Source organism: Octopus bimaculoides, chromosome 1 (assembly GCF_046866305.1).
Source record: "Octopus bimaculoides isolate indiv1 chromosome 1, ASM4686630v1, whole genome shotgun sequence".
Taxonomy (NCBI): Eukaryota; Metazoa; Mollusca; class Cephalopoda; order Octopoda; family Octopodidae; genus Octopus; species Octopus bimaculoides.
This window is the reverse complement of record NC_142928.1, coordinates 158,833,956-158,858,330: the sequence shown is the minus strand read 5'-3', so window position 1 is coordinate 158,858,330 and position 24,375 is coordinate 158,833,956. Positions and strand designations below refer to the sequence as shown.

The following is a 24,375-nucleotide window of genomic DNA, read 5'->3' as shown; positions in this document are numbered from 1 at the left end:
TTCTAGTAGACAGAAACTAAAAGAAGCCCATCGTGTGTGTGTGTGTGTGTATTTATATGTGTATGTTGGTGTTTGTCACCCTTACAAAGAATAAGTCCTGGGATTGATTTCTTCAACTAAAACCCTTTAAGGTTGTGCTCCAGAATGGCCACAATCAAATGACTGATATAAGTAAAAGAGTAAAAAAGAATAAAAGAATAGAAAGAACTGAATTGAAAATTCTGCAGTTTTGTGATGTATTGGGGTTATATTATGTAAGAGAAACTTTAAAAAGCTTGCCAAATAACTGGCTGTTTGGCAGATTAAGAGCAAAATGAACTTTGTTTTGACTAGGGAAAAGAAAATTGTTAGACCTTCAATGTGAAGAAATGTTTTTATATAAATCTGTTTATGGAATTTTAGCTAAAAAACATAGATGATGGAAAATGGGGACAAGCTTGAGTTTTTTTTTTTTTTTTCAACATCGTGCAAAAAATTCATTTGGATAATTTTTTGTAATGTGTCAGTTAATTTACTTTAAGTCTTTGACTAATTGTGCCATTGGAGCTGGGTGATGATGCAATAACAGAGTATAAAATGTAAGCAACAAGCCTAGTGGAAGTGGAAAAAAGGATCTAGCTGAGAACTGTACTTTAGGTAAAGAAAACAGGGTTGAGCTAGTAGATTCCTGTACTAAGCATCTCATTTAGCATGTCACTGGTCAGATCCTATTGAGATCAACCTTGTTTTTCATATCTTAGAGTTACTTAAAAATAAGAACATGCAATATACAAGCATGTTATTCAATTGCACTAATATTTTCCATTCCAAAAGTAGTTGTGTGCCTTTACTCTTTTACTCTTATACTTGTTTCAGTCATTTGACTGTGGCCATGCTGGAGCACCGCCTTTAGTTGAGAAAATCGACCCCAGGACTTATTCTTTGTAAGCCTAGTACTTATTCTATCAGTCTCTGTTTGCTGAACCGCTAAGCTACGGGGACGTAAACACACCAGCATCGGTTGTCAAGCGATGGTGGGGGGACAAACACAGACATACAAACACACACACACACACACATATATATATATATATATATATATATATATATATATATATATATATATATATATATATATATATATGACGGGCTTCTTTCAGTTTCCGTCTACCAAATCCACTCACAAGGCTTTGGTCGGCCCGAGGCTATAGTAGAAAACACTTGCTTACATGTTTTATTGAACTGTTTTTTTTTTTAGCTAGTGTCAACCATTTCTATTTTCTAGCTCCTTTTGGTGTTTTATTCTGTAGCAATCTTTATTTCGGTATAAAATGTCTCTTTTACTCCATATCTTTTTGATTCTCTTTTTTTTTCTCTCTCTCTCTTAAATGGCTGTGACTATATTCCTATGGCCTTAAATGCATTATAACTTGCAGCATATTTTGTTAGTATTATTATAATTCCTTTGTGAAAATGCTACACACCCTCAAGTGTTTAATAAGAAAAACATAAAATAAAAGTTTATATTATTTGTTTTCATGCTTTTAAATAATTTTTGTTGGTAAGCTGCTTGTTTAAAGAGGGAAATGAAAAGAAATTAAGTTAAAATTAAAAAGAAATATATTTGCTCAAAGAAGAAAAAAAACTTGAGAGAGAAAGAGAGAGGGGGGGGGGGAAGAGGGTGAGATTTGAAACAAAGTTAATTTAAAATTTTTGCAGAAAGTTTTAATGATCCTGACCATCATGCATTACTCCAGCTTTCATCTGATCAAACTGGAGCCATCTTCTCTTGCTTTTTGTTTAAGGAACACATTCTATTAGTCAGATGCTAATATTCTCTCTGCAGAAGGCTTAGTATGTTATAGCTAATAATGTGCAGACATAGGCTGAAGTTGTGGTATATACAGAGGTACTTTGAAATGTCATGGTGGGAAATCAGTGCTACATAGCTATTGAATGGTCTTCTAACTATATTGCCAAACTACTCCAGTCTCCTCTTATTATTATCCTCTAACTGGTATCATTTTCTCATCCAGAAGAATCCATCTTAGACCACATCATCTAATGTTCATTTCTTTTTTCAAATTGTGTGGTATAATCTCAGAGAGATTTGGTTCCTATTTCTAGTAGGTCAAATGATTGCATTCAGTTCTTTGCCCTGATGTTCTAAGTAGAAATCCTAAGTCAGAATTTCAACTTAAAATTTATTACTGGTACTTATTTATTGACCTATAACAGAGTAAAGGGCATCACAATAGGATTTGAACATTAAATAGTAAAGCATTACATTAGATGTTATGAAAGCAACTGATTATAATTACTCAATAATACAAATTATGAAATTGATACTAATAATATTTAAAAACTACTGTATAACATGATATAAAGTCATTTGTTATATGATGCCAGCAGTAATATAAAGCAGCTTGATATGTGAAGCTGTTTACTTTATTTCAACCTAATTGTCATACGATACCAAGATAATTTAAAATTTCTAACATTTAAAATATACAGACTTCCAACATAGCCAAAAGCTATTTATTATACTTAGCATAAGTTGTAACAACAGCAGCAACTTTTATTCTGTGATCATATTTATCAGATGCCAGGAATAGTTAGAATATCAGTGATAATATTATGTCCTACTAAATAATGCTTACAGAAGCAAAATATTAAGTCTAATACTTAACTATTTTTGACTGGATAGTAAGATTCTTTTTTTTCTTCTTTTTTTTTATATGAAGTAAGAGAAATGTAGTTGATTGAATTAGTTCCATTATATTTCTTGAAGTTATTCTATCACACTTCAGAGAGATGAAAGATAAAATCAGTGTTAGAAAAGTTAGGTTTCCTTTTTAGGGTCAGAAAATAGTTTGATTTTGAGCAGTTGTTGACCAATTACAAAGTATACTTACATGTACTGCTGCTCCTCCCATAATTGAGACAGAACATTTGTTATACACACTGAAATTCTAGATCTTTCACCAATTGTCTAGCAAACCCTCACTCATCAACATCCCGAGTAAGCCTCTATGCATTGCCTGACCTGCTAGAAAGAAGGAGAAAATCTTTCTCATCACACTCTACTTACTGCCTTAAAAATAAAATGACATAGATATCATCAGATGGGTTAATGATGGTTAAAACACCTTTGATCGTAAGTTTGTTTCATCCGTGTGAACATAGCACTAACAATAACAACAAGCATGTGCTTATGAACATGCTGTGTCCTCTCTTGTCTCTTCTCTTACCACTACAGAAGTTCTTGCATGATTGAAAAGCAATATGTATACCAAATGATTAATCTACTTCTGTTTGTTGTCTCTAGTGTTTCAGCCATGTATTGAGTACTTTGCTCAACTATTCCTATTTGGAATTGTATCATTGGAATACTCTCCTTGCTCATATTTTCTCTATAGGTACTGAACATTAATGGTGCTAAAATTACTAGTCTAGGATGATGTGCAAAGTTTATGGTAACAGTTCCTCTTATCCAGACATAATAATAACAATAACAATAATTATAATAATAATGATGATGATGATTTATTTAAAAATAGTTTAAAAGTTGAAAAGCATAAAGTTTGCGGATTAGGTTTTGTATAATTTCTAATTAAGTTTATGAAAGAGAAAATTCAGTTGTGGAACAGCTTGAACAAAAGCATAGTTTTGTCAAGAACATATTGCACTTGTAAAAGTGCATTAGCAATCACCTAAAGCTGTTCATTTAGCACTGCCAATAGCCTATGCTTCAATTCTGCAAATAAATAGCCTAAATTATGTCAAGATTAGAGTATTGTGAGGGAAAAGAAAGTAAAACCTGATATTTACACATAATTTTCAATAATGTTCATTCACTAAAGGTGAAAAGAATTAATGAATGAATGAATGTGTGTGTGAGAGAGAGAGAGAGGCAGTTGAGAAAGAGACCCCCCCCCCCCCTCCACCATTTGCATTCAATCTAGAATAGTTTGGTCAATATCTCTCAATTGTTCTAGGAGTTAAAAATAATATAATAGTGACACTAGTGACATACATTTTGATGTGGGTAAGATTACATTGGTAATAGGTTGACAAGTTAAACCTACTTTAGATGGGAATAATTTCTCTGCCATTGTACTACGGTAAATAAAACGCACATCATGTATACTTTGGCATGTTTTCTTTGATAATGCAGCATGAATTTGGAACTACGGTATCACTGAAACTTTGTTGCTAAGGTTTGAATATTGTGGCCACTAAAACAAATTAGTTTACTAGTAATTTTGGTAATTTAATTTTCGGAAATTAGTATTAGTATTGGGTTCTTAATGCTACTGTATAAGTCATTTTTGGTGAATATAAATAAGCCTGAAAAATAAACTGGGGTTGATAAAATATTGTTTAATGTAGATTTCTACTGTTTGGTTTAAAAGAGGCTTTCATATATTAGGGTTAGTGTGTTTCAACTTCCGGAGGAGTGAAGTCTGTGAGTTAGTAATGGTAGTGGGTAGTCTTATTTGTTGGCTCTTGCACTTAATGATCTTTCTGATGAAAGAAGCACTTGGAACTTAGAAACAGTAATGTCCTCACATATCTGTATCTAGCTGTTGACATGACAATACAAAGGGTTCTTTGAATGGCAGTCAGATTTGGTGTCTCTTCTTTAGGATCTTTATGTTTCTCTTATCACCTCCAACATTTTGAATCTAGTCCTACTTCTGAATATAACATCCTGTTTCTTAAAGCATGCATTTATGTTGCCCTTTAAAAATTATCTGTTTAATTCTGAAGGGTAATTAAAAAGGTGAACAAACATCTATATGTACATAGTTTCTGAAATATAGTGTAATATGTATATCTTATTTTTCTCTTGTACATTCTGTCAGTCTTTTCTACACATTTGTTTTAATGTTCTTCAATGGCTGAAGTGTTCTCCATCTATCATTCATATAGCAGCAACATGAGAATCAAGGTGGATAACTTATAAGCTTCTCTCTCTCTTATTCTGTTTCATCACATCATTCTTTTCTCTTTTCTTTTTAATGTTGTTCTGTATCAAACTATATGATAATAGCCTTGAAGTGAAGAATAAAGTAAATTTCCAAAACAAGAAAAGAAAAAAAAAGTGCTTTCATTTTAAATGGTTAAAGTCACAAGTGGTGAATAATTAAAGGCAGATGTGACAAGATTGGGAACTAAGAAAATCTATTAAAATGTCTGGGTTCCTGGGCACATAACTATCAAGTTGTATGTTGTTGTTTAACACCAGGTCATCCCTGACCAGGTTGATCTATGATATTAAAGGTTTTTAGCTGGGGTTATTCTGTATTTTCTAACTACATTTCCCAATACTTCTTTTCTTCTGTTTAAAAAAATTCATAGTGACTCCCTCATTGGCTTATCAGGATATATGTTTTAGTTAACTATATACATTGATTGACCTTTTTTATAAATATGTCTGCAGTTTTAGGTAATCAGTGCATTAAATGTAGAAGTGAATTGGTTGAGTGAATATGATGGTGACCTCACTGGTATTAAAATTAAATACTCTATGGACATTTCATTCTATATTTTGGGGCTAGATATTTAATCTTGCATTCCTTTGTTCTCGTAGTTATCATGTCTTAATCTTTCTAGTGTGTTCTGTCAGATGCAATTTTTTACCTCTTTTAACAGGAAAATTATATCAGTCCTTAAATAATAACACACAATATATTTAAAATATACAAAAATACTTGCAAATAACTAATTTACAAATTCCTCTGACCCACCTCGCTTGTGTGTTCATATCTTCATCAATGATCTAATTGCTATGAGGACTAAGACTTCGAACTATCTACAATTTAAGCAACCATTTAGGTATATAGATTCATATAGCAGTGCCGGTTATTATTATTTTCATTTTCAAACTGTTGTAAAGAATGTAATTCTTTATTTCTGATTGAATAACTACTGCCAGAAAGGTATTCCTGTTATCAATCTGTTAGAAATAATTCAGAAACTATGCAGATATATAAAGATGAACTCGCTGTTAAGATGGGCTGGTTGTATTTTGATGTTGATTATTAGATATGATTAATAGCTGTTATCTATTTATCACGTCTCTGGCAAATTGTTAGCGTTGGTGGTGACTATTGTTTTTATGTATCTGTGTGTTAGTGTTTCTGACTGTATTATTAGTATTATTCTGTGTTTGTGTCTGTGTGTACTGAAAATTATGTAAGGTTTAGTGCAGTATATCAGTTATTTTGTATGTGAAAAGTACTTAGTTTTGTAAAAGAAATTTCGAGATAAAACCCCAAGTTAAAGAGAGAGAGAGAGAGCACATGCAATCTGAAGATTAAAGTTTCAGTTCTTGTTTAAGTCTTTCAAAATCACATTTTCTCTTGTGAAATTCTAAGTAGCTTGTGGAACTCTGATGTTGTTTACAAAGTCATGTAATCATTTATTGTATGAGGTGGTATTGTTGCAAACTCTAAAGCAATGACTTCGATATTTTATGATATGGAGTTTAGATTACTCCAAATTTTCTTTCTACTTTTATAACAGTCTGATTTGAAAGGGTACACTCATGATCTTTCAATGTTCTCCTTTGCTGGGACAAGGGTTGGGGTGCTACAGGTAGGGGAGTTTAATGCAGTTTAGCTTGGTTTGAACTTTCTGAAGGTCAGTGGTTGTGAGAAAATATAAGCAGTGAGGATCCTCCAAAGAGAGGCAGTTCTTGGGAGAAAAGATTAGAAATATATATATATATATATATATATATATATATATATATATATATAAAAAGCCTTAATGTAGGTTCATAAAGGTGAAGCACAGTAAATGTGAAGAGAGAAGGGGTGTTCGATGAGATGAGTGGGTTAGTAGGGGCATTATACAAATAGAAAATTCTTTGCAAAGACCTTTGTAGTAACTATAGCAATGACTAAGTGACTTAAAATGTTTGTGAGTGAAGGTTTGTTTATTGTGTGAATAACTTTGCATATGTAATGGGAACTCAATACCAGGTGTATGAGTAGAAATGTGTTGCAAAATTTACTTTGATTTTGTATAGGCACATCAGCTGTGTATTATCTGGCTTTTGGAAAGATATCATAATCTCTGTGATGCAAGCTTGGCTGTGTGATTCTCATTATCTCTATTTTGTGTCACTTCCTTTCAACTTTACATTAAACACTTTTTCTCAGTCCTTCTTCCCCACAACTGCAGTCCAGTGAAATACCCTTGTATCGACCTAGCGAAGTCCAGTTTCTCATTTATTTGCCTTTCAACTTCAGCCTTTCTTCACTTAATCCAGCAAGGTGGTTTCTTTGCAGTTACTCAAGTTGCTGGAAATAGTAATCAGATTTAACTTAAGTCACATACTAATTTCTTAAAAGATAGTCTGGAGAATGTATGTAGAGAATGTAGTAGTATCAGAGATTGCACTGTATCTAGATAAAAGGTGTGATAGTTAGGGGTGGAATGGGCGTGATTGAAAGTCTATTGATCATAACTGATCTGGGGTTAAACAAACACATCACATTCATCTCATATCTTTTACCTTTATCTGTTTCAGTCATTTGACTGTGGCCATGCTTGGGCACCACCTTGAAGGGTATTAGCTGAACAAATTGACCCCAAGACTTTTTTTCTTTTGAAGCCTGGTACTTATTTTATCAGTCTTTTGCTGAACTGTTAAGTTACAGGGATGTAAACACACCAACACTGGTTTTCAAGTGGTGGTGGTGGGGGGTGCAAATACAGACACAAAGACACAGACACATTGATACATACATGTATATACAACAGGCTTCTTTCAGTTTCTGTTTACCAAATCCACTTACAAGGCTTTGGTTAGCCTGAGGCTATAGTAGAAGACACTTGTCCAAGGTGTCATGCAGTGGGACTGAACTTGGAACCATGTGGTAGGGAAGCAAGCTTCTTACCACACAGCCACTCATGTGCCTATATATCATCATCTAGCTTCATGATTTGTGCATTTCAAAGGATGGCTATAGTTACTTCTCAGGCATAATGTATTCTTTTTTCACATTCGAAAAAACATTAAAAAATGAAATAGCAGCATATGATTTGGCTATTTCTAGCAGAATGAGTTCATGGAGGTAAACGGCTTTCTGTAAACCCAAATATGAAAAAAAAAAATCTATTTTATTGGCCAACTCTCTCTTTGTGCCTAAGTGTCATATTGCATCTTTATTACCTGAGCCATTACAATAAAATCCTATACTCTGTACAAGCCATCTAGTACCTTAGTACTATTAAAATCAATTTCTAACTCCCACACTCTACTCTCTTTCTCTCTCTTTACTCCTCCCCCTTCTCTCTCAACATAACACCAAACAATAAATGCTTATGTTCAGAACTGCCTTATCTAAAATTTCTCTCTAGTGAATTTCTATCAAATCTTACATGTTTCCAAATCTCAGATGAAACAAACACCTACTCTGTAAACCCTTTCATAGCAGGAAGCATCTTTCCATTCTATGAACAGAATTTTGTTTTCCTGTTGGATAGCAAAAAAAAAACAAAAAAACAAAAAAACAGAATGAATAAATAAAACAAATGTGAGTGATAACCTCAGTATGTAGAACCTGGGGTAAATTTTGATAACTGAGTCATTCTGATGTTGATAAGTTGATAATGAAAAAGGAGCGAAAAGAAAAATCTGAACAACAGATATAGTGTGTTAGGGAGAACAAAAGAAATGACATCTAGAGAGGATGGTTTTGTTTATTTTTAAGTATGTAATATGGCGAAATATTTGTACTAACTTATATGTGTGTTTTCTGTAATGTAGTAAATGTATGTATGTGTACAGACACACACCATCTCTCTCTCTCTCTCTCTCTCTATATATATATATATATATATATATATATATATATATCACACATACATATGGGACACAGAGAGAGAGAGAGAGAGAGAGAAAGAAAGATAAAAATAAATGGTTAAAAAAAGTTGGAAAGGTTTTTTTTATTTTAAGCAAATGTGAGAAACTGTTTATCAACCTACTTAGAAATAAGAAAAGGTGGCTTTGTTATTTCACACTATCCCACAAACAGAGAAAGGGAAAATAATTCTAGACTAATACCAATTTAAGATAAGGAATATTCCCAGACAAAATAGACAATCAGTTTAGAAAGAAAGAAGGGAAAAAATGGGATGCAAGTCCTCAGAGTTTTCTATAACTATTACAGAAAATTTTAGGTCTTTTTGAATGTATAAAATAATAGAGAAGTATTTTTCAATTCTAGAAACAATTCTAGTTGTTTTAATAAAAAATTGTGGCTTATTCAGATAGCATCATTTATAGAGACAAGCTGTATAAATGTAGGACCATGTGATGCTATTGATAGTTTATTGTATCTACTGGTCATATTACCATATCAAAATAATTATTGTCACAGATTGTTCCAGATTGTGATGTTTCTGACATTTCTAGAATATCTGAATTGCAGAAGATTTTAAAATCTCTTGAATGGTCAGGTCAGATTCCTGGAGAAGATGCAATGAGAAGTTGTGATATTCACAACTTTTTTCCCTCAGAAATTAAGGACATAAATGAATCAGTTCTAACTGTTGATCAAAAGTAGTTTGCATGTTGTTAATTGAAAGTTTAGTAGGTCATTAAATGACATACCTGTCTTAGTTGATATTCATTTTTACACTTTGTATCATGGAACAATTATATGAAACTCAGTTCATTAACTGGAATGATCAGGGGTATCAAACATATCCTACCAAATCACTATTGTAATGTTTTTATATGTAAGTATTGTGAAACTATGAAGAGTAGGTAGAATGCAAACATAGTTAAACAATGTCATTATTAACACTAAATTTTTTCCTAAGGAAATCTACTTTGACAATTTTTTTACATTTAAAAATATTGGTATCAAATTTTGAATAGAATAATTTTGTCAGTATTAAGCTGGTGTTTGGAACATAAATTAGCCTGAAATTTTGAGGTTAAGTTTTAATGTAGACCACTGTAAAATAGGATGTTTATATTGTAGAACCAAGAGTGGTGTCAGGTGGGTTGGTATCAAAAGAGTTGTCCACGCCCCATTGAAAAAAGAATGAAGAAAGAGATGTATGTAAATGAATAGATTTATCCCCAGGAGCTATATTTCGTTTACCCAGGGAATAAATTTGCTGATTCTGGATTTATATTTTAGTTTCAATTAAATATTTAAAATCTGAAATTGAGAAGAAAATTTGCAGTTAGCCTATTTTGAAAAAAAAAAAATTCTTTCTATTTTAGGTTTAATAATCTCTATTGTATAATTCTTAATTACAGTATTACTAATTCACAAGTCTGTGTTTGATTCTGGTATCGGTTTAACTTCAGTTCATAAAAAAGTGAAATAATATTGTGTGTATTTTATTATTTTTGTTAGTTGAACTTTAATAATGTTTAGCAACAATATTTAATTTTTTCTCTTTATTGTGTTGTAGGAGTGTAAACTTAAATTATATAACAAAACAGAATAGAGATAAATTTACATACATTTACTCTCAAAAAATTGTCAATGGGTAAAAAAACATGTAAAAGGCTGGGAACCTTGGTAAAAAGACAGAAGTTTGCTAAGAGACTGGGGAAGTTTAAGAGGAAATGATCTGGAAAAGAAGAGTGGGAGGAAGTGCCTTATAAGAATTTAAACCAAGAGTGACTTTTAACAAATAAAAAAATCCTCAGTAAGGTAAAGTGTGCAAAGAAATGTTTAGAGATTGGGATGAGGTAGACATTTCCCTGCAAATTTCATGAAGGGATTTGTAGGATGTAAACCAAAACAAGAGAGAGAGAGAGAGAGAGAGAGAGAGAGAGAGAGAGAGAGAGAGAATGTTCAACAACTGGAGAAGCCCGATTGCAGTCTTAAAATCTGATGAGCTCATGAGGGAGTCTCAGTGTCGTCTCTCAACCTGTTAGAAATAACAATTAAGTCTCCCTCAAATCATACACTACAGTCTTAAAAAATGACAGACACTTTAGATAATACATAGAGTTAGATTTATTGTGTTTGGATAAAAATATGATGGTCACAGCTGGAGTGTCTTTGGTCGTAAATTTACTTAACCAGGACTGTCCAATGGTTGAACTATAATAATTACAAAAACAAATCTAAGATTCATTTAGGATCCATTCTCTGAGTGGTTGGCGTTAGGAAGGGCATCCAGGTGTAGAAACTCTGCCAAATTAGATTGGAGCCTGGTGTTGCCATCCGGTTTCACCAGTCCTCAGTCAAATCGTCCAACCCATGCTAGCATGGAAGGCGGATGTTAAACGATGATGATGATGATGATGATTAATGAGTGGAGTTTCTCAATAGGTAAGGTACAATAATTATGGATGACAATTTAGAGCTTATGAATTGATAAATGCTCTACATGATATCATATGTAGTCTTGGTTTTAATGCATATCTTTTGGTCAAAATCTCAAAATTAAAGTAGGAGCACATGTTCATCGATCAGATAACTTGCCTCTCAGTAATAATAAGGAAAACACTAATAGTGTGTTCTTTCTTTGATGTAAGCTCAGAAATTTGTTCTGAAGCTCTGTAGTCACTGAAGTAAAACCTAGATCTTATTGAGTGGTTGGCATTAGGAAGGGCATCCAGCTGTAGAAACTCTGCCAAATCAGATTGGAGCCTGGTGTAGCCATCTGGTTTCACCAGTCCTCAGTCAAATTGTCCAACCCATGCTAGCATGGAAAGCAGACGTTAAACGACGATGATGATGATGATGAACTCCTGAGATATAACAAATAAACTATAAGCTATAACTAGATAGCTCCAAAATCTACTCTACTGTTCTATCATGTTTCTGACATCCCACTCTCATAATTATCTCCACTACCACCACCATTGTCATCACAATCACCATTGCTCTTATCACTGTCATCACAATGATGATGAGCATCTCCAGTTCCCATCAATTTCACATTAAATGTCCTTTCAACACCATGTAGCCTTATTGTTGGGAATTAGTATTGCTCATATCTTTCCTAAAATGTAAATGCATGACTGGGACTCAAACTGAAGCCATGGTTCATTGAGATGTAGTTTTGTAGTGACATTTATGATGTCCTGGCCTTCTTGCCATGACTAAATGGAGTAAAAAAATAGGATAAAACTTTCACACCTATTTAACATAGGTCCCCGTTAAACCAAATTGTGCAACCAATTTAGTGGAATGTAAGCAATTCAACTTATGAATATATTCCTTTTTGTTTCAGGTATGAAAAAATGTCTATTGAATTAGCGTTGAATCAAAAGAAGAAGTTTCACAAGTAAGCCATTTTATTTAACTTGTTAAATGACTAATATATGTGTGTGTGTATGTGAAGACACATGGCCTACTGGTCAGGGTGTTGGGCTGATAATCATAAGGTCAAACAAAGTCCTTCATTTCACATTGCTCCAGTCTACTCAGCAGAAATGAGTAGCAGTAATATTTTGTTGCAACTCTCTCAGCTCCAGCTGTTTACATCTTGGATGTCCCATTTAATTATGGGTAGGAAGGCTAATGGTCGGAGGGCTAAGAGGGAGTCTCTGTCTGCTCATGACCTCATTGACAACTGAAAAAATCAGCAAAAGTATAGTACAAGCTACCAAGTCATCCTTGATTTTAAGTGATGGCCACAATGTAATCTATATTTACATATATACAATATCATCATCATCATCGTCGTTTAACATCTGGTTCACCAGTCCTCAGTCAAATCGTCCAACCCATGCTAGCATGGAAAGCGGACGTTAAATGATGATGATGAAATCCACTCATGAGGTTTTGGTCAGCCCAAGGTGTCATGTAGTGGGACTGAACTTGGAACCATGTAGTTGAGAAGCAGACTTCTTACTACACAGATTTTTAAGCCTCATTGTTTATATATTTTTATCTAATTTACAATTATAGAGTATGTAATTTTTAGAATTTTGTATATACTATAATATTAGTATGCTGTCAATATATGTAGGAATATAGTTTTAAAGAGCACTGTCTGTGTATATCAGAAGGGATCAAAGATCCTTCTCAAATCAGATTTCAGGATTCTGCTGCATATATATTCTCCTCTGGACCAGACACCAGTCTGTCACATGATTACTCATTTTTATCAGCAGAGTGGACTGGAGTCATGTGGAATGAAGTGTTTTGCTTAAAACCACACCCAGTTCAGGAATTGAAACCACAATCTTACAATCAGGAGTGAAACACCCTAACTACTAAGCCATTTGCCTCCACTCTCTGTGTATATACATCCTTACTCTAACAGAAACTTGACATCTGTGCTTATAGCCATACATACTATGCAGCCCTAGATTTTTGAGAGGATTCACTGTTTAAAATTATCTAAAATACCAGCCTTATCATTTTGAACTTATATTTTGATGTAAAGAATTCTTTGAACTATATATATATATATATATATATATATATATATATATATATATATATATATATATATATATATATATATATACATATATATATTGTATATATAAACACACACAAAGTTAAATCCGATAAATTCAATGTATATTTTCTCTTTTTCTTTTATCAGCCAGTTTCAGTTTGCTCATTTGAATGACTCTGAACCATTGAATAGTATTACCATGTCTACTATTGAAATGCCAACATTACTTGTTTATGATTCTGAGTCACAGTACTACTATATGCCAGAGAAAGAGATCAAAGATCTTACTCTTGCAGAGTATAGTCAGTTCCTTATAGATGTTTCTGAAGGAAAAGTTACTGTAAGTATTGCTGGGTTTTCTTATTTTCTACTATTGCTTTCATTTATTTGGGGGTAAAGAATTTCTTACAATAGAACACTTGTTTGATAAGTGGTAGCTCAAAAAGCATTTGCTAAAATACTGAACCTTTAATTTAAAAGGTTATATTGTTTGAATTATTCTGTTGATAATACATTGTACTGTTAGGCAAGGTCTAAATCAGAAGTCTCATAAATCTGTACCTTCTAATGATCCATACTATCATAGTTGTATATAATTTAATTCTGAAGAATAATTTTCCTTATAATTACTCTGTAGAACTCTGTATCATGTAAAGCAAAAAATGAGTGAAAGAATATTTTCCCTCTGCATTCATTGAATTGAGTGTATATTTGCAAATCTCTAAAATTCATATTCTCTCTTATTTTCTAGTCTGGACAGAAATTTTAATAAGTAAACAAGAAAAGAAAATTCAAGTTTTTTTTTCTTGAAAATTTACTCCTCTTTTACTATAGTCCTAGGTATCCAAACCACCTTCAATTATATTCAACAATTCCAGCAAAGGTAATACATATACATAGGCATAGGAGTGGCTGTGTGGTAAGTAGCTTGCTTACCAACCACATGGTTCCGGGTTCAGTCCCACTGCGTGGCACCTTTGGCAAGTGTCTTCTACTATAGCCTCGGGCCGACCAAAGCCTTGTGAGTGGATTTGGTAGACAGAGACTGAAAGAAGCCCGTCGTATATATGTGTGTATATATATATATATATATATGTATGTTTGTATATTTGTCCCCACCCAGCATCGCTTGACAACCAATGGTGGTGTGTTTACGTCCCCGTAACTTAGTGGTTCAGCAAAAGAGACCGATAGAATAAGTACTAGGCTTCCAAAGAATAAGTCCTGCGGTTGATTTGCTTGACTAAAGGCGGTGCTCCAGCATGGCCACAGTCAAATGACTGAAACAAGTAAAAGAGTATATTTTCCTTTAGAGAAATACAAATCTCAAAATCTGTCTTTCCCATTCATTTTCTACACAAATTGCAAATTGAAATTTTTATTTATTATTCAATCAGAAGAGGAGTGGTAGTGTTTATGACCTTTATGGGCCCTCCCCAAACTGGTAGTGTTGAAGTAGTTGAGGTTCAGTGTGAACAGCTGCATGTTGATGTTTGATTCCACTTGTGTAAGCCTTGTGCTGGTGAGTGAATATCTCTTGTTTGTCATGGCAGGTGATCACTTCCAGCTGATGTAGGCAGTATTTTTCACTTGTATAGATGCTGCAATACATCTGCTTTTTAACCATTGGGATGTAGGTTGCCACTGTGTTTTCTCTTTGTGTGAAACTGGAGTAAATACTTATTCATAATCTACCAAATCTGTCTCCATCTGTCTTAACTTTACATAAGATCTGAAAACTTTCAATTATTTTGTTTCAAACTATGTCATATCATCTAACTCTGAACTTTGCAATACCACCTAGCATTTAATCGCCCTCTTTCCTTCAGTGATACAGTTAGATAAACTTAATTCTATTCTGATCATTATTTGTGGAGGCTTCAATAACATATATGCAATTGACACATATTATGGAACCTTTTCTGTTTTAAGCGATCTTTTTTTCTTCTGTTTGTATTGATCTTTCATCTGTCATCCTAATACACTCAATCTTTTCCTCACTCCAAGCTGAATATTGCACATTACCTTCTGCAACACTTAGATCCTTTACCCACTGTATTATCACCATAAAGCCACTTGTGGACATAAATTTGTTTGCTAAGTGGTCAAATGATAGGTTTCAAGGTTTAGAATGAGGATGTTAAAGCTGAATACTTGTTGTAAAATCATCTATCATTATTCCAATACTCGCATCAAATATTTAAATTTTTCTCAAAAGACATTGGTTAAAATCCTGAATCTTTAATTTAAAAGGTTATATTGTTTGAATTATTTTGTTGATAATACATTGTACTATTAGGCAAGGTCTAAATCAGAAGCCTCATAAACTGGCACCCTCCAATTAAACATACATCATAATACTATCATAGTTGTATATAATTTAATTCTGAAGAATAATTTTCCTTATAATTACTCTGTAGAACTTTGTATCATCTAAAGCAAAAAATGAGTGAAAGAATATTTTCCCTCTGCATTCATTGAATTGAGTGTATGTTTGCAAACCTCTAGAATTCAGATTCTCTTTTATTTCCTGGTCTGCACTGAAATTTTATCTAACTATCTCACTTTACCCACTATATTATCACCATAAAGCCATTTCTGGACATTAATTTGTTTGCTAAGTGGTCAAATGATAGGTTTCAAGGTTTAGAATGAGGATATTAAAACTGAATACTTTTTGTAAAGCCATCTATTATTATTCCAATACTTGCATCAAATATTTAAATTTTGCTGTATATTTTTCTTGTAGGCCCAAGGAGGTACAGGATTTACTCAAAGACTAAAAAGAATCGGTTATGATATATGGTCAACGGTTATGGTATGTACATTTTCTTTCGATTTTTAACAATCTTTTAAATCTTTTTAGTGGGTATTTATTTCACAATACTGTTTCTTGTGTTTGGCTAATTTATTTTTTTCATTTTCTCTGTTATTTTTAATACTTCTAGATATTTAGAGAACTAGTTTCTCTACCTGCCTTCATCATAGTTATAATTTTAATAAATTGTCGTGTTGCTAGTGAGAGTTGGAACGCCAACTGGAAGCATTGTGTACTGTATTTAATCAATTCAAATTCCTGCCTAGATATGGGGCCTCCAATGGTAGGTGAAGTGACACATCAGTTGGAATACATTGTTGTCACATCAATACTATCTGTGACCCTCTATATTATTGCCAATGCAACAGAAGGTATACACACACATTCAGTCATTCATTCACACATATATACACTCTTTAAAAGCAGATTCCATTAAAAGATATAATGCAAAAAAAAAAAAAAACAAAGAAAAAAAAAGAAGAAAAATGTTTATTTTAAAGAATTCAATATTGATGCAAGTTATAGTGGGATATGTTGAATATATATCCACTGTTTATCACTGCTAGTAATGTAGTAATGTTGTTTGTTTTGTCCAATGCAGGACTGGATATCTAGTGTGTTATCTACTCCATCTGAAATCAACTAGAAAGAATTTAGTTGATTTGAAGCGGAAAGTAAAGTGAACTTGTCACAGCACAGTAACAACACTATCATTGATACTAAAACAACCTAAATTCCTTCCAAAACATAAACTGTTTACATTGTGAATTTTTACTCTGACACAAGTCCACCTTAGTCAGAAAAATAGGTTGTTGCAATCTATTTCTGATGGCATGTTCTGTAACTCAGATTGTTTAGTGTCACTGATGACTTTATAATGTGTTAATGGTAAATTTGATGGATAGAGCTCATCTTTTCTCAAGGTTATTGACCATGGTTGAGATTGCAGACATCAACTGTAATGGTTCTGGTGGAGAATGGTAAACAAGTTGGGAACTCAACTGGCCTAAAAAAAAAAAACAAAAAAAAAAAATCTCACTACTGTATCCCTTTTCTAATTTCATCATATTCTGACATATTCACACACACAAGTCCGTTTTTGTTTTTTTTTAATATGGCTTAACCATTATAAAAGAATCATTGCTTTAATACTTAAGGTGTTTCAGTCAGTATTCTCTATCTTAAAATGCTATTAAAAATCATTACTTTAGTAACCTTTATGTATTCTAGTCACCTGGTGTTTTCTTTGTAGGGTTTATTTCCTTTTGCTCTTTTTATCCAACCGAATTTCTTGACCAGTCTTTCCTGTATTAAAAATATTCATTTTTCACTTTCTCCGATTTCCAGGCCATATGGACAGCATCACGATGGTTATTTCTTTTGATGTTTGGCCTGCCAACAGTTATTATTAGTGTTGTTTGCTATAGTATTTGTTGTATGGAGCCCTTTGATCAAGAAACTGCTTTATCTGATGCTGAAGATGAAGATGAAGACAGTCATAAACAAAGTAAACATGGTAAACAAAAATTATATTTGATGCTGTTTTAGATTGATTGAGCTATGTAATGGAAGTGGCATGTATATTGGTTTGTTGTAAATAGTAAGTTGTTTGCTTCTCAACCACATGTTTCTGTGTTCAACCCCATTGCATGGCACCTTGGAAAGTCACTCCCACTATAACCCTGGACTGACAGAAGCCTTGTAAGTGGATTTGGTTGATGGGAACTGAAAGAAACCTATCACATATATGCATATATGTGAGTGTGTGTGTGTGTGTGCATGTGTATTTGTGTGTGTTGTTCGTGTGTCTTCTTGCCTTGACATTGTGTGATAGTTGTAAACAAATGTTATTGCCATGCAAATGGTGTTCTTCACTCACAATCTTCTATGTGAAACATACCTGGTTACGGGAGAAATATACCTTACTTGGAAACAGGTGAGGATTGGTGACAGGAAAGGTATCCAGCTATAGAAAATTCACCTCAACAAAATTCTGACTTATGCCAGTGTGAAAAAGTTGATGTAAAAATGATGATGATAAATTATTTATTCTGCATGGGTGAGCTGGCACTAAGATCAGACAGAATTAATTAGAGGTTTGAAACATATCTTGTTGTTATCTCTGGAAGTTGGCTTAACTTTTCTAAACTTCCACCATTGATAGACCATTGATGTGAGTAATGACATTACTCACATTGGTGTATGTGCTTTAGGTTTATTGTGTAGAGAAAACAAGGAGACATTCATGATTTCCCTTGATCATTAACAATATGAGTAAAACTGAATGTATAAATGAGACGTGGACTGCAGGACATCTGGGAAGGCTGTAACATCAAATATTGGCTTGGACTGTAATCATGCATCCAACCCATGCTAGCATGGAAAAGTGGATGTAAAACTGATGATGGAAATCAAAAGCTGGCTATGAACTCAATTAGTGAAGAGTTTATTGTATCTTTGTATGACTATATGTATGTATGTGAGAGTAAGTGTGTATGTGAGTATGTGTATATTGTGAGTGTAGTATCTGTTATATGGATCAAATATAAGCTTCATCTTTATCTTTATAATCAATTTCATTCTTAATCTATGCAATGCTACAGTTTTGTTTGTATTTTCTCACACACAATTACATGTATATAATTTACATAAATTCATTAATATATGTACTATAACAGTCATATTAACAGGTCGCATTGACTCTACAGCACTTACAAGAAACACACAATATTGATCATATAAACATTTATAAATTAATACATCATTACAAACCTCTCTCTCTCTCTCTTTCAGGCATACACATTATTTTATGCAGTCTAACTTCATGTACAATCTTTCATATATTCTTGCAACCTTTCTTTTGTACCTCTTTTTACAGATATCTTCAACTTCTCTCTCACATATTCTCAACTACATACAAAATCAGACTTACACTCATACAGTCTCTCATGAACATATATAACTTTTGACACACATACACAGCTTCATTCTTTTTCTACATCTGTCACAACCCACAACCTCTCTCATATATCTACCACTTCATATAAAAACAAAATCTAACACATACCTCCTCTACTTACACGTTCAAATACACATACACGCATACACATTACCTTACAATTAAATATGTTTCTGTTGTTTTTCAGATGGACCAAAACCCTGTCCGAAAGCAGTTCCACACAAATGTCCAAAACATTTAAAATCTGAATAAGGTTGTCTCATTTAATTGATCTCATCCATTAATCCCTTTATCAGCCGCCAATGGAACTGCTATCTTGAACAGCTTTCCTGTCTTCGTCATGGAAAACTCATTTTTTTTAAAAATAACTCTCACATCTTCCATGCATTTTATGTTTATTTATTTGTCCCCGTCTCCCTTCTTCCTTTTATATTTGTCTGTCTAAATCAACTGCCACCCACCTCTTACAGGATGATATAAACCTGTGACAAGTAAGGAATGTAGTGCAGGAAAACAAGTTAACAAAAATATATATAAATAAATACATAAAAAATATATTAATAAAACATTAAAAAAAAATTGAAATTAAACCTTTATTATTTACTGTTTCCTTCCTCCCAGAATTATTGAAGGAAATAAAAATGAATGCCTACAGTAATTCATATTACTTGACATGATATATAATCATCATGTCTTGAAAATGGATATTATTCCTATTATGCAGTACTGTGAGTGGACTTATAATGTGCATCTAGAAGTAAATATCTATATTTTCCAACATATCATTGAATTGTGTATCTCTTTATAGAGATTCCAAATTACTGAAGTTTTATATAGCAACAAAACTCCAGCACAGTGTCTTGTTCTTGAAGTTGCAAAGCCGACTCCAGTGAGATTTGATCTTAAGATATGAAAAGGTAAAACTGAATACTAAAAGGCATTTAGTCTTAGCACTGTACTCTTTCTGTCACTTCGCTACTTGAGAATTCCTGAACTGATAACATTGAGATGGACAGCACCAGGTTGAACATTTATATTCTATAGATATGTAGGCTAACCCATTGTTCTAAGTTTAAATCATTCTCTTCATTTTGCACCATTCCAATAAATCTACCAATCCATAGAAACCTGTTACCTTGGTAATAATTGTAAGATAATGGTTATTTCTGTTTATGACTGAGTCTTGCAGCCTTTGCCATTGACATTATTCATCTCTTGGTGTGTTGGTTCATATTGGACATAAATGTGAAAACCTTGACAAAAAAAAAAAAAAAAAAAAAAAAGAAGAGTTTACACCTATTTTCATTTTAAATATTAACTACAGGAATATATATTTTAACATTTTTGTTTTTGTTATTTCTTAAAGGATCATCATATTCTATAGGGAACTATCAGTTAAAAATAGTCAAATAATCTCAAGAGTAACTTTTCCAATTTAAGTACATTCAAGCAAAGAATGAGAATGTAACACTTGAATATCCGTCATATTTTATATTATGTTATAGTCATATTATTTTATACATTTGACAACACTCTCTATATTAGCTTGATATCTATCAACAGGTAGTGAGAATTCTATTTAGTTGGCACTAGCTGTATTGTAATGACCTTTGTAGGACTTGGCTCTTCTATACTCATTAACATGAGAATGACATAAAAACAGTCTTTACTTGCATGTACCAGAACTGATTCTGTTAGCAACATTTATACATTTTTGGGCATCCACCAAACCAGTGGAGGTACACAACTGGAAAATCAATTAGAAATTGTCACTAGGAGGTAGTATTGGATGTAGAAAAGTTGTTTATATAAAAAATAGGGAAAATATGTAAAATGAATATTAAATAATTCTGGGGAACACAATAGAGTACACCATAAAGCCCAACTACTCTTTGCCTTTTGGCTTCTTTAAGAATAGTATCAGTTGTTATTATGTCATAAGAAAAAGTATTGAGATAACTTTGTTGTGGGGTGAAATGTCACCGCATATTCCTGATAGTAGATAAAGGAACATATACAAACAATGAATGGCCTGGGATGATTAGGTCCCAAGAGAAAAACAATGTTGTTGTTGTATGTAGAAGTGATAGAATGACCAGCAAGTATGTTATTTCAGTGTTGATTTAAATACATTTTGTTTTTGTACCAGAGCTATTTTATTTAAAAATTTTAAATAAGAATTGAATATATTTGCATTGCAAATAAAGTAACTTGTTTCTATAAATATTTAATTGTTTTTTGAGCCTGCATTATGTATGTAATTTGAAAGAAAATTATGAATTTTTTAAAGTATATTTTTAGCTCAACATTAAGTTATTTATTATTTCTATTTTGTATAATAATTGTTATTGTGTTTGTTATTCTAATTAGCCACTTAAATGGACCATTTTACTGCTGAAACCAGAACCAGTAAAAAAGTCTCTCTCTTTCTATAGACACATACACACACACACACAAATTTGTTTTTACCGGGTCTTCAAGTTTTTGCCTGACAGCTTATTTAACCAGTGGTGAAAAACTTTCTTTCTAATATTTATTATACATTATAGACATTAGCAACAAAACATTTCATCACCGGTTGAATAAATTGTCTGGTGAAACTACTAGTCCCTGTCAAAATGATTTTAAAAATAAATTTGAAGCTACTTTTCTGTATTGAATCTCCTTGCCAGGAAATGTTCCATTGTTATGCACCCTCACATACAGTAGTATGTGTGTGTGTGTGTGTGTTTGTGCATGTAAAGTTACAGCATAATTTAATTTTCAGGTGTTTATAACAGTTTGTGGTAACTGCCTCTAAATTACTTTGTAATAAATAGACACTAAATGATAATGTCTAGTTTATATACTGTGATTCAAAGACTGACAAATATAAACAATTTTTGGTAAAATATTGAAATATCAAGACAAAAATAACAAAACAATAAACTGTTTAAAAGATACTCAGATCTGATGAGTAAGTTGTGTGCAAGATGATAGGATGAGGGTTAGTGTTATATATTAAACATCCATCAACTAAGGAATGATGTCTTAGATGCTGTTGTGGCTTTGAACATTTTCTTTGTAATATTAAATTATTTTTTATTTGATTTGTTTTTTAGTATTTATATTTTAGGCACTGAATAAAAATATTATTAAGAAGATATTAATTGGAATAAAATGCAAATTCAAAGGTACATTATGATAAAGTTCTGATTATCATCTCTGTTTTTAATATACTGATGGCCTTTCATTTTCTCTGGCCTTATATTCTGAGTTCAAATTCAACCAAAGTCAACTTTACCTTTCAGGGCTGATAAAATATGTACCAATCAAGGCCTGGGGTTAATGAAATCAACTAGTTCACTTCTCCCCAAAATTTCAGGCCTTGTGCCTATAGTAAAAAAAAGAAAAAAAGAAAAATATTACTGGTGATCTTTGAAAAGTACCACACGTTTTGCGTTGATGTATGGACTCAGTAGGCCTTATTGTCTGCACCCATATTGCAGATAAAAAAATAAATAAGTAAAATATCTTCAGAGTTAAGTTGAATCTTTGTCTTATTCACAAACGTTGCCAATGTTTGTTCAAAATGTTATTAGTTATTGATATAGCAAAAATATTTTTTGACCTTTGAGGTGAATAGTATTTTTATATAATGATGGTCTATTTTGCTGTTCAAGAAAAGGTCCAACTAGAACTTCACAGAGAAAACATTAATTTAGTGACTAATGAATTTGAAGTGATTAGGAAAAAGGTTGCAGATCAAATGATGTACATATATATATGCATACACATGTTCACCATGTAAGTATATATGTAGGTGTGTGTATGTGTGTGTGTGTGTGTGTGTATATATATATATATATATATATATATATATAGTATAGTATACAGTATTATAGATCTATTTCAGTCAATCTTACTAATCAGCTTTGTACTTGATGTTAGATAAGTACTGTTAAGTAACATATGGGTGTTACATAACAGTGCTGTTATCTAATACAAAATAGAAAACTGATTGATAAGATTGGCTGAAATAGATCTATGATAGTGTATATTTTGATTAATAGGAGCATATTTTTTTCTGATTTATGAATTCTTTGATGGTTATTTATATATATATATATATATATATATATATATATGAGAAGTTTGCTTTGCAATCCTGAGTTCTTGGTTTCATCTCACTGCGTGGCAAGTATCTTCTTCCATATCTTCTGATTGATACAAGCCGTGTGAATGATATTTTCTTTTTTTATATGCTCCATAAAAAGCTATTTTGTGCACACCAGAAATGTTATATAACTCATTCTAATGCACTTTTCTTTTGTTTGCTTTTATTTTGTTTTTATTTTATTTGACCACATGTCATTTTGGACACACCCCCTCCTCATCAACCCAATACTAATAGTATTTTCACATTCTGTAACTTTTTGTAACAATTAAATTTTTTAATTTTTTTAATTCATTTTGTCATCACTTTGGGTTTGAATGTCTTTTCTTTAGCATAACGAACTTATATATGTTCAACTAAATTTTTATAACATTCCTCTTTTTACTTTTTCTTTTAATGGGGGATATAATAGAATTTTCTTTATAAATGAGTCCACAGAGTAAACTTTTTATCTCTTAAAGGGTTCTCTTTCTCTCTCTCCCAAATATTTAAAGCAGCTCAGTGCTTTGATTTTAAAATATACTACTCATGACGTTTATTTTTCTCTCGTTTTCTTTTTTCAAGTTTTATTTCTGAAAATAATAATCACTGAGCTCATAACTTTTTTGCCATGTTTTCCAGATAATTTAAAATCTTTTCCTTGATAAATGGATTTCAAATTTAAAATGCTTATTGAAGGAATTAAAAAAAAAAAATGTGCAATGTTGAAATAATGAATAAATAAATTTTATTTAATTTCTGTAATAAATCTAAATTCCATTTCAAAATGTGATATTCCTATACTCTGGTGGTTAATCTTAGAAGTAAAATTTACCTAGTATCTTTAAAAAACTGGCAAAGTGAAAGAAAGTATTACATTCATTTCAGTTAATCGAAGTTTTGTATTGGAGCCACAAAATCGATAGATGATGGGTGACTTCCATTGAAAATAAGATAAATGTTATGAGAAATTAATCTAGAAATTATTGAAAAGTAAGTATGAAGCAAATCTGAGCAATGGATGAGATTTATAGCAGAGATTAAAACATGGAGGGTTTTATCTAAGTTTATATTTAA

The 24,375-nt window shown here is 32.1% G+C and overlaps 1 protein-coding gene across 1 annotated transcript in view; it reads left to right on the top strand.

The window, feature by feature from the left end:
* Positions 1 to 22,295, top strand: part of LOC106871411 (protein disulfide-isomerase TMX3) — a 115,045-nt gene extending 92,750 nt beyond the window's left edge. Inside the window, exons 10-14 of the mRNA XM_014917836.3 lie at positions 12,208 to 12,261; positions 13,534 to 13,726; positions 16,136 to 16,204; positions 17,552 to 17,720; positions 19,351 to 22,295. Of these exons, the coding sequence (XP_014773322.1) occupies positions 12,208 to 12,261; positions 13,534 to 13,726; positions 16,136 to 16,204; positions 17,552 to 17,720; positions 19,351 to 19,415 (550 nt within the window). The 3' untranslated portion in view covers positions 19,416 to 22,295. The remainder of the gene's footprint in view (positions 1 to 12,207; positions 12,262 to 13,533; positions 13,727 to 16,135; positions 16,205 to 17,551; positions 17,721 to 19,350) is intronic.
* The last annotated feature ends 2,080 nt before the right edge of the window (positions 22,296 to 24,375 follow it).